Source organism: Podarcis cretensis (genome assembly GCF_951804945.1).
Source record: "Podarcis cretensis genome assembly, chromosome: 11".
NCBI lineage: Eukaryota > Metazoa > Chordata > Lepidosauria > Squamata > Lacertidae > Podarcis > Podarcis cretensis.
Window position 1 is genome coordinate 57,873,732 of NC_137180.1, and position 13,068 is coordinate 57,886,799.

Genomic DNA, 13,068 nt, shown 5'->3' on the forward strand with positions numbered 1-13,068 from the left:
GATGAGCAGGGAGGAGGGAGAAAAGCAGAGCCTGCTTGCTTTAAAGGAGAAAAGTGGGAGAGGAGAGGAGAGGAGCCTTCTCCCCTTATACTCCTCTTCTTCATTATTAGCAGCATCCTTCTCCACCCACCCCACGCGTGCTCCTTGTCCCTTGAGTGCTTTTCCTTCCCTCCCCACTTAAAACGTGGTTACAAAGCACGGATCCACATGGATCCTCAGGATTTTTGCACTGGGTCACCCCAAATTCACCATCAGATCACATAGCATGTCCATGGCTACATCTTGCACCAAAAAAATCACACACCCACTGTTGCCTGGGGCCGCAGTGGTGCAAAAACGTGGTTACAAAGCATGGATCCTCAGGATTTTTGCATTGGGCTACTCCAAACTCACTGTCAGATCACATGTCTGTGGCCACAGCATGAACCACAAAATTAATACATCCACTGTTTCGTTTAGAATTTTTTTCTCTTGTTTTCCTCCTCTAAAAACTACATGCGTGTTATGGTCTGGTGCATGTTATAGAGCGAAAAATACGGTATGTGTGTGAGAGAGACAGAGAGAGGGGTGTTGTTTGGATTTTGAGCCCCTCTTGAGAAATCTTGGCATATTTACCCGGCCGCCAAGTGCTTTTGAGGAGGTCTCTGGCAGCAGAAGAAAGAGAAGCCAAGGACCTCACGCCCAGCCGTAAAAATTTGTCCTCTGAATTTCAAAGGTTGCATCACCGGGTGTTGAAACAAGGCCAGTTTATGCAAGTTCACAAGGAAGTCTTGTTCTGGCGTGTGGCATAAAAACAGATTTGATGATTTCTTCCTCTCTCCAAGGTTTCCCAGATTCTAACTGTTTGCTCCTTTCTCTCCCCCCTCACTCTTTCTGCATTTCCTCCAGCACCCTGAGAAGAGCTCTTGAGGTTTTCAAGCAACGTAAGTAACTTTTAACGGTCTCCAGAATGTGCAGAACTGTGGCTCGGGTTGTGTGTGAAGCTAATGTGAAGAGATGTACAAACACATACACAAGGGAGTGAAATCACTGGCTGGAAATACTTTGATACTTGCAGGTTACCTTGGGGGGAGAAAGCCATGTATTTTTAGCTAATTCTCTCTCCTCTCCCCTCCCCCCCCCGAATTTCATGGAACTCTCTGGCATTTTAATTTCCTTTACTTCAGTTCCTCCCTAGAAGACTTACAGCGGATTGCAAAGTCTTACTGTATTTTTCGCCCTATAGGACGCACTTTCCCCCTTCCAAAAATGAAGGGGAAATGTGTGTGCGTCCTATGGGACGAATGCAGGCTCCTTGGCTTCAGTGATAGCAACGGGAAGTCTCCGAAGCCTGTGCTCCGGAGGCTTTGCGTTGCTTTCGCTGAAGCCAGGAGAGTCTGCTCTTTGAGGCTGGCGGTGGGGGAAAGCAGCGCTTCCCCCCACCGCCAGCCCCACAAGCTGGGTCGAAAAGCCCGCAGGAGCCGCACACAATCATATTTTCCCCCTTGATTCCCCCCCTGAAAACTAGGTGCGCCCTATAGGGCGAAAAATACGGTATTTACTCTAAGAATGCGGGCAGCTCTTTTCACGGCTGGAAACTGCCAAAACCTTCAGAAAGCAGTGCTTATTGGGAAGAGAAACCCTCTACCTTACTTTTTCTTTACCTCCTTATTCCATTTATATTCCACCTTTCCTCTGAGGCACTCAATGCGGCACGCACAGTTCTCCCCCTCCCTATTTTATCCTCACAACAACAACCCTGTGAGGTAGGTCTGGCTGAGAATGAGTGTCAGGTGTAAGGTCACCCAACGAGCTTAGTGGCTCAGTAGGGATTTGAACCCAGGTCTCTCAGGTCCTAGTCATAGCTGTCAACTTACAGATTTGAAAATAAGGGACCAACAGCCTCAAAAATAAGGGATCAGCAGCCAAAATAAGGGGTTTTTTGGGGCACAGGTATGTTCAACTTCTGAGCCCCTCTGAGCCAAAGGCAGAAAGCCCAGCCAGCAGCCAAACGAACCCTCAAGCGGTGGTTCCCACAGCACAGCAACCCGGCAAAGGGGATGCAGCAAGGAAAACCACCGTCACCTCTCCGCTGGGAAGCGCTGAGCAAAGGCGAGTTCCCAGGCAACGCGGCCGATTTGATGGGCACAAGGCATGCAAGCTCCACCCCCCAGTCGTTCTTAGACTCCTTATTGGGTGAGCAACGCAGCCAAGCAACACATTTGGAGCCTCCCTCCTCCCTGGCCGGCAGGGAGGGAGGGAGAGGAGCTGCTTCCTTTGAAACTTGGGAAATTTAAGGGACATCATCAATAAGGGACAGCAGCGGGACACGGCGCTGGGATAAGGGACTTTCCCAACAAATAAGGGACGGTTGACAGCTATGCACCTGACGAGCTTAGTGGCTGAGTAGGGATTTGAACCCAGGTCTTTCAGGTCCTAGAGCAACACCCTAGAGCACTACACCAAGGGTCAGCAACCTTTTTCAGCAGGGGGCTGGTCCACTGTCCCTCAGACCTTGTGGGGGGCCGGACTATATTTTTTGGGGGGGGGGGAATGAACAAATTCCTATGCCCCACAAATAACCCAGAGATGCATTTTAAATAAAAGGACACATTCTACTCATGTAAAAACACACTGATTCCCGGACCGTCTGCGGGCCGGATTTAGAAGGCGATTGGGCATGGGTGCATGGGTAGGCAAACTAAGGCCCAGATCCGGCCCCTAGGCCTTAGTTTGCCTACCCATGAACTACACCATGCTGGCTGTCATTGTAGCCCACTCATATTGCAGCCGTCTTAGCAGGCTAGGAAGGGAATGGTATAATAATAATAATAATAATAATAATAATAATAATAATATCCTGTCCATCTGACTGAATTGCCCCCAAATTGAGGAGCAGGTCAGGATGGGTGTTCAGAGCTTGCAGATGTCATGAAGGTGTCCCCAAACTAGGCTGGCACAATTTTGAACATGGTTGCTAAACAGGAGATGTTAATTGCACTGCATGTGAATCTCTGGGGCCAAATACCGTATTTTTCGCCCCATAGGACGCACCGGCTCATAGGACGCACCAAGTTTTTTTGGGGGGAAATAAAGGAAAAAAATTTTATTTCCCCCCCAGGCGCTTGTGGGGCCGGCAGCGGGGAGAAGGGCTCTTCTATCCGCCGCCCGCCTTCAGACCAGGTCCGGGGACAGCGGGAAGACGCGCTGCGCCTCCCAGCTGTCCCCGGAGCTTGCATTTTTTGGGGGGAGAAATGAATAAAAAAATTTTATTCCCCCCCAGCCGCGGCTGCCGCCCCAAGCCTTGCACACACCTGCCCGAAGCACGGGGCACCCTCCGGAGGGCTCCCTGTGCTTCGGGCGGCAGGCTGCCGCCCCAAGCCTCGCGCGCCCGGCAGGACCTCCCACCGGGCACGCAAGGCTTGTGGACACTCGCCGGGGCTGCAGGCTGCTGCCCGCAAGCCTTGTGAGCCCACGGCAACTTCCTCCAGGCTTGCAAGGCTTGCGGATAGCTTCCTGAAGCCTGGAGAGCGAGAGGGGTTGGTGCGCACCGATGCCTCTCGTTCTCCAGGCTTCAGCGAAAGCCTGCATTCACCCCATAGGACGCACACACTTTTCCCCTTCATTTTTGGAGGGGGAAAAGTGCGTCCTATGGGGCGAAAAATACGGTAGTTCTTTTTATATATATATGTTTTTATTAATTTTTTTTAACATATCAATTCCAACAACCATTTAACATACGGAACTTCTTATCTTATACAATATTTTAGACTTCCGTCAACAACCTCTGAAGATTTTCCGTTCTTTATCACTGATTCTGCATTTCTTAATTTCTCTATTACTTTATCCTTAACTAACCATTCTTTTCAAAATCTTCCTTGCAATATTTCACAAAGTCCTCCTTACAGAACTTCTTGCAGTCCTACTAGCGTAATCTCTTTATTACAATTGCTTTTCAAATTGTTCAAATATTTTCTCCAATCCTCTAAGAATCTCTGATCCCACAGGTTTCGAATCCTTCCTGTTAATTTATCTAATTCTGCATAGTCCATTAATTTATCTAATTCTGCATAGTCCATTAATTTCATTTGCCATTCTTCTTTCGTCGGTAATTCTTCTTGCTTCCATTTTTGTGCCGGGGTTGAATAGTTCAGGGTGTCAGATAGGGGTCTAGAGATGCCAGCTTCAGAGCTGAATGGGCAAAGTCGCCCACACAAAGGATGTGCTCTGCCCTTTCCTGAGATCCTCTGACTCAGTGTAAGATAGCATCCTTTGTTTGCTTTTTATTCCTTTAAGAGAGGCTAAGGCGTCTCATAGCATAATCTGCCCAGCCTCTGATTCTGCCACGAGCTCCTTGCCTTTGTTTCCTTGATGACTCTCTCAGGCCTTTTAGTTGGAAGCGCTCCTGTCTTTCCACTCTGGGTACGTGGAGCAGAAATAAACACTAACACCGTCCTTGACAGGCAGCGAGAGACACGGGCGCAGAAAAACTGGCATGTGTTGAGGATCCTTGGATCGTATCAGAGGGCAGTGCAATGCCAGGAATGTCTGCATTTCAAAATGCATTTGTGAGACCCGGGCAGCGGTTCTACAAAAGTCCACGGGGTTTCTAGGAACCCTGCTTGCCTGCAACATAAAAAGCGGGTTGGTGTTTTTTTCTGGAAATTCTCAGACTTGGAAGGCCGCCAGCTTAATAGACAACCTCCAGGCAGGGGAGTTTCCCACGTTGCCAGTTTAGTGGCAATTTTTTGGCGTTGGCTGGACTGACCTTGGAATTCCCAAAGTCGGCTTTGTTCCTCACAGGGAGGAACAACTGTGACTGGGGAAGTGTGAGAAAGGCCTCGTGGGAATCAAGGGCTCCTTCGCCCTCATTTCAGGCATCTGAACGGATTAGAATAGAATTTTATTGAACCCCTTTCAGCAGTCCACCATAGCCTTTTAAAAATAGTGAAGACTGTACAATAGGACAGAAGAGGCGAGCGGCTAAGGATTTGTTCATTTATCCATTTGAAATTCTGCACTTTTCACGCCGTTGCTCAGCGATTCTCAAACTTTTTTTGGGCACTGCTCCCTGAGTTCCATAAACTCATCCCTAGTAAAGTAAAGGTAAAGGGACCCCTGACCATTAGGTCCAGTCATGACCGACTCTGCGGTTGCGGCGCTCATCTCGCTTTATTGGCTGAGGGAGCAGGCATACAGCTTCCAGGTCATGTGGCCAGCATGACTAAGCCGCTTCTGGCGAGCCAGAGCAGCGCACGGAAATGCCCTTTACCTTCCCGCTGGAGCGGTACCTATTTATCTACTTGCACTTTGACACTTTTGAACTGCTAGGTTGGCAGGAGCAGGGACCGAGCAACGGGAGCTCACCCCATCATGGGGATTTGAACCGCCGACCTTCTGATCCGCATGTCCTAGGCTCTGTGGTTTAACCCACAGTGCCACCCCTAAAAATCATTATTCAGAATAGCGGTTTGCACGGCCCATGAAGGATGATAATAACATGAGAGCAATCCAAACAGTAGCCATTAATTTCATCTTCATTCCAAATTCCAATTAGAAACATTAAGTTTAATTCAACAAAATTTGTGAACTTGAACCCATGGTACCAGCTTTGGTAATTCCACTGTCTCCCTAGGGCACTTGTTTTCCCTGTTCAGCCCCATATTAATTTGGTGGGGAGCACCTTAGCTGGATGGGAACATCTCTACTAAACGCTTCTAAACCCTGTCCCTGCAGACTGGTGTTTCCTTAGGGGCTGTATTCTGCAACATGTGATTGACGGAACAGTTGTGTGTTAGTGGTGGATTTCTGCTGGAACATTCACATGGCATCCTGTTTTGCTAGTTGTTCTGAGACATTTCCCCAACATTATTATTGCCGCTATAGCAGAATTAAGCAAAAAATAAAGTAACGAAAACTGCAACATTCACTGTATATAAAAAAATAAATCACAGCGTTTTAGTCGGAAACTCCACGTCAGATGACCTTGGGAATGTTGCTGTGCTTCAGCCTTGGTTTCCCTTCTGCAAAGCAGCAGTAAAAGTGACATTCTTTCCACATTTGGGTGGCGAGGAGGAACAAAGCCTGCCATTTACATTTCCTCCCAGTGATTCTTTTGTTATACCGTTCCTTGCTTTCATATATTTTTAACAAAGAATACTTTATTTAGAATTCAACAATAGCAAAGGAAAAAAACCACAGTAGTTTCTACATCAATTCATTACAATTAACCAATTTTAACAATACAGTGGTGCCTCGCAAGACGAAATTAATCCGTTCCGTGAGGCTCTTCGTATAGCGGTTTTTTCGTCTTGCGAAGCAAGCCCATTGACAGCTTAGCGGATTAGCGCTATTAGCGGCTTTTAGCGGATCAGCTGATAAGCGGCTTATCAGCGGATCAGCTGATAAGTGGCTTAGGGCTTAGGAAAAGGGGGGGAAAAGGAAAAAAAACCCGCAGGAACTCGCAAGACATTTTCGTCTTGCAAAGCAAGCCCATAGGGAAATTCGTTTTGCGAAGCGCCTCCAAAACGGAAAACCCTTTCGTCTAGCGGGTTTTCCGTCTTGCGAGGCGTTCATCTTGCGGGGCACCACTGTATATAAATAGTAATAGAAAAATTGCACAACATCACTTTTAACTTACTGAAGTTTTCATATTACACTTTTATCTCTTTCTTATCATATCCTTGCTTTCAGAGGTGGACGGCGTCGGGCAGAGCCACATCCAGTTGGCCCAAACGTTGCGCGAAGAGGCTAGGAAGATGGAGGACTTCCGGGAGAAGCAAAAGCTCCATCGCAAAAAGGTCAGGAGCACGAGAGGGGTTGGAGAAGGTCCTTGGAGGCAGATGGGGGCGGCCGGTCCCATTTTGCCGCCTGAGGCCTGTCCCACTTCTCCTTCCCAGAGATAGGGCATTCTGCAAAATGGTGTCACTTGGCTTCTCCGCTCGGGACAGGAAAGATGAGCGACGATGGCACACGCTGGAATGCCTCCCTCTTGTCGCTATTCTGGTGGCAACGGTGGGTTGGGCAGAGCGCCACCTCTTATGCTCCCACCACCTGAGGCGGGCGCTTCACCCTGCCTCATGGGCAAGAGAGGTGTGATACTGTTAACCTGGAACAAAGGTCCAAAATCGTTGTCCGTTCCCGACCAAAGAAAACACAGGACAGCAGTTGGAAAGGTAAATAAACGGCCTCGGCCTCGGAGCATCTCCACCCCCATTGTTCTGCCCAGACGCTGAGGTCCAGCTCCGAGGGCCTTGTGGCGGTTCCCTTATTGTGAAGAAGCAAAGCTACAGGGAACCAGGCAGAGGGCCTTCTCGGTAGTGGCGCCTTCCCTGTGGAACACCCTCCCATCAGATGTCAAAGAGATAAACAACTACCTGACATTTAGAAGAAATCTGAAGGCAGCCCTGTTCAGGGAAGTTTTTAATGTTTGACAGTTTAATGTAATTTTAATCTTTGTTGGAAGCCACCCAGAGTGGCTGGGGAAACCCAGCCAGATGGGCAGGGTACAAATAAATTATTATTATTATTATTATTATTATTATTACTCTTACTATTACTATTATTATAAATAAGAGTTTACAGTGGTGTCTTGGTTCTCAAACACCTTGGTTCCCAAATGCTGAAAACCCAGAAGTAAGTGTTACGGTTTTTGAATGTTTTTCGGAAGCCAAATGTCCAATACGGCTGTCAGCTATTGTTTCCGGGGCGCCTGCACCAATCGGAAGCTGCCCCTTGGTTTTTGAACATTTCAGAAGTCAAACAGACTTCTGGAACGGGTTAAGTTTGGCACTTTTGTTTTTGCTATTTATTTTGCGTTTTTGTTTTTGAGGCGTTTTTGGTTAATTTGTTTTTGTGACTGTGTGGATGATTATTTTTATCATCTACAATACTGTCTTATTTATTTTATAGTACAGTACAGTGGTACCTCGGGTTACATACGCTTCAGGTTACATACACTTCAGGTTACAGACTCCACTAACCCAGAAATATTACCTCGGGTTAAGAACTTTGCTTCAGGATGAGAACAGAAATCATGCTCTGGCGGCATGGCGGCAGCAGGAGGTCCCATTAGCTAAAGTGGTGCTTCAGGTTAAGAACAGCTTCAGGTTAAGAACAGACCTCCAGAACAAATTAAGTACTTAACCCGAGGTGCCACTGTACAGTCATACCTCGGGTTACAGATGTTTCAGGTTGTGTTTTTTTGGGTTACAGACTGCCGAAACTCAGAAGTACTGGAATGGGTTACTTCTGGGTTTCGGCGGTCGCGCATGCGCAGAAGCGCCAAATCGCAACCCGCACGTGCGCAGATGTGCCGCTGTGGGTTGCAAATGCTGGTTGCGAATGTGCATCCCGCACAGATCATGTTCACAACCCGAGCGTCCACTGTACATTGATTATTGCTTTCATTTTATGGTTCAGTGGTCTCATTAGATAGTAAAATTCATCTTAAATTGCTGTTTTAGGGGTTGTTCTTAAAAGTCTGGAACTGATTAATCCGTTTTGCATTACTTTCTATGGGAAAGCACGCCTTGGTTTTGGAACAGACTTCCAGAATGGATTAAGTTTGAGAACCAAGGTGCCAATGTATTCAGGTTAAGAACAGTTTCAGGTTAAGAACGGACCTCTGGAACGAATTAAGTACTTAACCCAAGGTGTGTGTGTGTGTGTGTGTGTGTGTGTGTGTATGCCTGATATTTACTTCTCCAGATCCCGACAACTCAGGGAAACTATCCAGCTCAGCCGGATAAGATATAATCAGGCATGTTGGGATACGTTACTTTCAGCCATCCTAACGAGAGGTCATAAGAAATTTTGGAAGGCTGTAACAGACTCCCCACAGACACAGGATGATTCGCTGACATTGATTCCATCTTTATTCCCTCTCTTTTTAACCTTTTTCTTAACGACCTCGCATCTTCACTAAAACAGGTGGACGCCCACAGCCCAAAACTCAATGCATTTAGCATTCCCATCGTCCTATACGTAGATGATATGATTTTGCTTTCCCGGACAAGAATTGGTTTAAAGCAGTTGTTAAATTCCTGTACTGACTATCTGTCCAGAATGAAATTGTGTATGAACTTTGATAAAAGCAAAATAATGGTTTTGGGGAATTCATGCAAGACTTTATATTGCAACTAAACACAGAGCCACATGCAGCACAGGGATTGCTGAGCTCAGACACACAGATTGTGATGTTCAGGTACAGGTAATCTCCACCATCTTTCGGTAGAAATAATAAATAGGCTGCCACTCCGGGGACTGAGCACGCAAACACACACACTTGTGCTTTCCACACCACCCCGCAGGTGGCAATTCCAGTTCCCATTGTGTTTGGGAGCCCTAAAATGTGATGAACTCTGGTTCCAAGAAGACAACAACCTCCATTCAGCACCTGAACTTCTCTACCGCTATTTGACATGGCAGAGTTTCTTGTCTGCCCATTTTAATTTCCTCATTCCTTTCACAACTGCTTCCCCCTCTCCTCCACTAGTGGAACAAAATCCAGCTTGCACCTTAACTGCATAGGGCTCAGACCAGGTAACACAGCACAGCTTCCTTGTTTGAGGGCGATATCTTACGTTTCTGCATTTCAAAGCTCTGGAGAAAAAGCTTTTGGTTTTGAATTTCCTTTTCAAACTAAGAGCTTCCATAATTATACCCTCCCTGTTGAAAAGCGTAGGGCAGGATCCAGCTATGAATCCATTATTTTATTGCACGTATCAGTTGCTTTTTTAAAGGAACAGTGAACTCAAAGCGACTTAGCAATAAAATATTAAACTTTGGAACCAATAAAAAATAAGAACCATAGTAGTGTCATGAAACTCCTCAAGATCAAGCCCAAAAGCCTGGCTGAAAACCCTGTCTCCTCTGACCTGAATCAACAAGGAAACTCAACTTTCGTTAAATTAAACCAAATTTCTAGCTGCTATGGGTCTGCAAAGGGAATGAAAGAATTTCAAGTAGAACATGAGGAAGCAAAGTGAAGCTGCTGTGCTTTCGGCATGATTTAATGTCTTTTACTGGTGCTCTGCTTCGGTTATCAGGAAATACAACCCTTTAACAAACAAAAATTCAGTGGAATTCAGATTCTCTGTTAGGTGTCCAAATCGGAGGCCTGTAGCAAAGACATGACAATTCAGTTTTGCAAGATGAAGCGGAAGACGTTCGCGGTAATTCCTCTCCTTGTAAAACGCGTGTGGCCTTCTATATTTAGAAAGGGGAAACGGATTTCTCTTTCCTTCCCTGTTCTGCTGAGGAGCAAAAGGCTCCACTAACCCTGGTACTCTTTCCGCAGATCGAACTCATAATGGACGCGATTCACAAAAACCGGAACCTGCAGTACAAGAAAACCCTGGACGTGAGTTAATTCTTCTCCCCTGGTTCTTAAGATACCACATGCCCTTGCAGATCACCCTCTCTGGCAGTCGTGTGGTGAAGCAGGTTCAGCTTCATTCGGCGAGACGAGCCTGAGTGTAGAAAGCCTCAACACAATTTGCAGAGAGAATAAAACAGTCCCTGGCTGGTCATCAAGAGGCAGGGAGTTCCAAAGATCAGTTTCTTACAAAAGCAGAGCAGGTATTATATGTGACACCTGTGGCTGCCACAAGTTGAAGCAATCCAGAGAGCATTTATGGGACGAATCGGGAGGACCTGGACAACCAACACCCTGTGTTGTGGATGGGTACATTGGTCAACCACAATACCTGATTGGTACGTCCCTCGAAGCTAGGTGCAATCTGGCCAATGGGACGCAGTCTAAATGGTCTGAGGGACCTATTTATACCCATGCACGGATGCGGGTGGCGCTGTGGGTTAAACCACTGAGCCTAGGGCTTGCCGATCAGAAGGTCAGCAGTTCAAATCCCCGTGACGGGGTGAGCTCCCGTTGCTCGGTCCCTGATCCTGCCAACCTAGCAGTTCGAAAGCACGTCAAAGTTCAATTAGATAAATAGGTACCACTCCAGCGGGAAGGTAAATGGCGTTTCCGTGCGCTGCTCTGGTTCTCCAGAAGCGGCTTAGTCATGCTGGCCACATGACCAGCATGTATGCCAGCTCCCTTGGCCAATAAAGCGAGATGAGCACCGCAACCCCAGATTCAGTCACGACTGGACCTAATGGTCAGGGGTCCCTTTACCTTTACTTTACGTGACCCAGAGCTTCCTCTTTTGGCACATGCATTCGGAACACCCACCCACCTCTCCCTACTTTTAGGGCTTTGCGCTTGACCTTGCTATGCCGTCATGTGTCATCTGCCGTTGGGACAGGGGCACGTTGGGACAGGGGCATGGCAGGAATTTCCCCCACTTGGCTGATTGGCTGTTGCCGTTTGGGTTTTGCCTGCCGCGTAGCAAATCGTCACAACTTGTAAGGTTGTGGATAGGCTCTGGTTCAGGTGATAGGGATGGGAGAATGCTCTCGCCATCCCTATGTGAAATGTATTCCGTTAAAGGAATCCAGGGACTCGATGGTTTGGTCAACACCTGAGAGGGGGTTGTGCTCATGCCTGAGTCCAGAGGGACATTTGGGTGGCAGAGATGGCCTGTTCCCGTGCCCAGCTTTCTGCTTATCCAGGTGTTCACCCTTGACTGACCTATGCTGGTGTCCTTGGTCAGCGCTAGTGAGCTAGTCGAACCAGAGCCTATGCAACCAGTCACTTTCTGTAATCAATAAAGTTGTTGCCTAAATTCTGCCAAAAACCAAACCTAAAATTTGAGTCAAGTGTGAATTTATTTAAGGCGGAGGTTTCTGGGTCTGAACACACAAGGCCAATCTCATAGGTAGCCTGGTCCCAAGTTGTTATGGTCTCTGTCGTAACCCTTTGATGTACATCCTTTGCAACCTGTTGCATCCTGGTTTCCCCTCAGGCCAAGAGGCTGTATGAGCAAAGGTGCCGGGACAAGGACGAGGCGGAGCAGGCCGTCCACCGGAGCGCCAACCTGGTCACGCAAAAGCAGCAGGAAAAGGTTAGGAAGGTGCAAGGGGGGTTGTGGGGAGAGGGAGCTGGGTCGGGCTGAAGTATGACCCTAAACGAGGCCAAAAATAGGGAGATGAAAGAGGGAGGACCATAGCTCAGTGGTGGAGAGCTTTTGGTTTCTTAACAAATGTATTTTTCAACATTTTCTTTAACTCATTATATATCATTTCCCAGAAAGCCTTTATGTACCTATTTGCAGGTCCACCACATGTGGTAGAAGGTACCTTCTAAACAAAATGGAAGTTCTAGGGAAGGCTGAGGTCAGGCCCCCTTCCCTTAACCAAGATGGCGGTTGGAGACCCATCTGCCCAACTTTTCCTCACAGAGCTGCTCTCCTGGCTGGCCGAATGACGGCTGACCTCCTTCCTTTTTATTCCCTTCCAGCTCTTCGTGAAGTTGGCTCAAACAAAGACAGCCCTGGAAGATTCGGGTGAGTTCACGTCCCCAGAAAAGTTGGGTTGCCAACTTTTGCACGGACCTCTGCTCTGCTGCCTTTAGCAGCAGTTTTATCTGCAGCGGCCCCTTCCAACTCTACAATTCTGTGATCTCCTTTAAATATCTGAAGGGTTAACAACATGGTGGAAGGAGCTCACTCCTTTTCTGCTGGATTCAGGTTACAAGAAAGGAGATTCCGACTGAACATCAGGAAGAACGCTCTACACAGCTGACTGTGCCCCCAAATACCCCAGTAATAAGATCATTAAGTTTGCAGATGATACAATGGTGGTTGGTTTAATTATGGCTGGAGAGGGGAAGGAAGTTGAGCAGTTGGGGGAGTGGTGCAGGAAAAACAACTTACTGCTTAACTTAAAGAAAGCAATAGAGATTACTGTGGACTTTAGGAAATGTAAATTGAATATTCAGCCACTTCTTATTGAGGGGAAGTGCATGGAACAGGTCTCGGTGTTTCGATTTCTGGGAATGGAGTTGAGAGATGACCTAAGCTGGGGAGAAAACAGCAAAGACCTGATGAAGAGAGCACAGCAGAGGTTATGTTTTCTGAGAATCCTCCGGAAAAACAATCTCTCAAAGGACCTGTTGATGGCATTTTACCATTGTACTGTGGAGAGTGTATTATGGTCTGTGTGTGTGGTTTGGGAGCTGCATGG

General features: G+C 47.3%; 1 protein-coding gene across 2 annotated transcripts in view; it reads left to right on the forward strand.

Moving 5' to 3' along the window:
• Positions 1-13,068, forward strand: part of PSTPIP2 (proline-serine-threonine phosphatase interacting protein 2) — a 67,872-nt gene that overhangs the window by 41,590 nt on the left and 13,214 nt on the right. For both annotated transcript variants that reach the window (XM_079995058.1, XM_079995059.1), the window contains exons 4-8: positions 889-923; positions 6,673-6,779; positions 10,280-10,342; positions 11,850-11,948; positions 12,344-12,389. In XM_079995058.1, the coding sequence (XP_079851184.1) occupies positions 889-923; positions 6,673-6,779; positions 10,280-10,342; positions 11,850-11,948; positions 12,344-12,389 (350 nt within the window). The remainder of the gene's footprint in view (positions 1-888; positions 924-6,672; positions 6,780-10,279; positions 10,343-11,849; positions 11,949-12,343; positions 12,390-13,068) is intronic.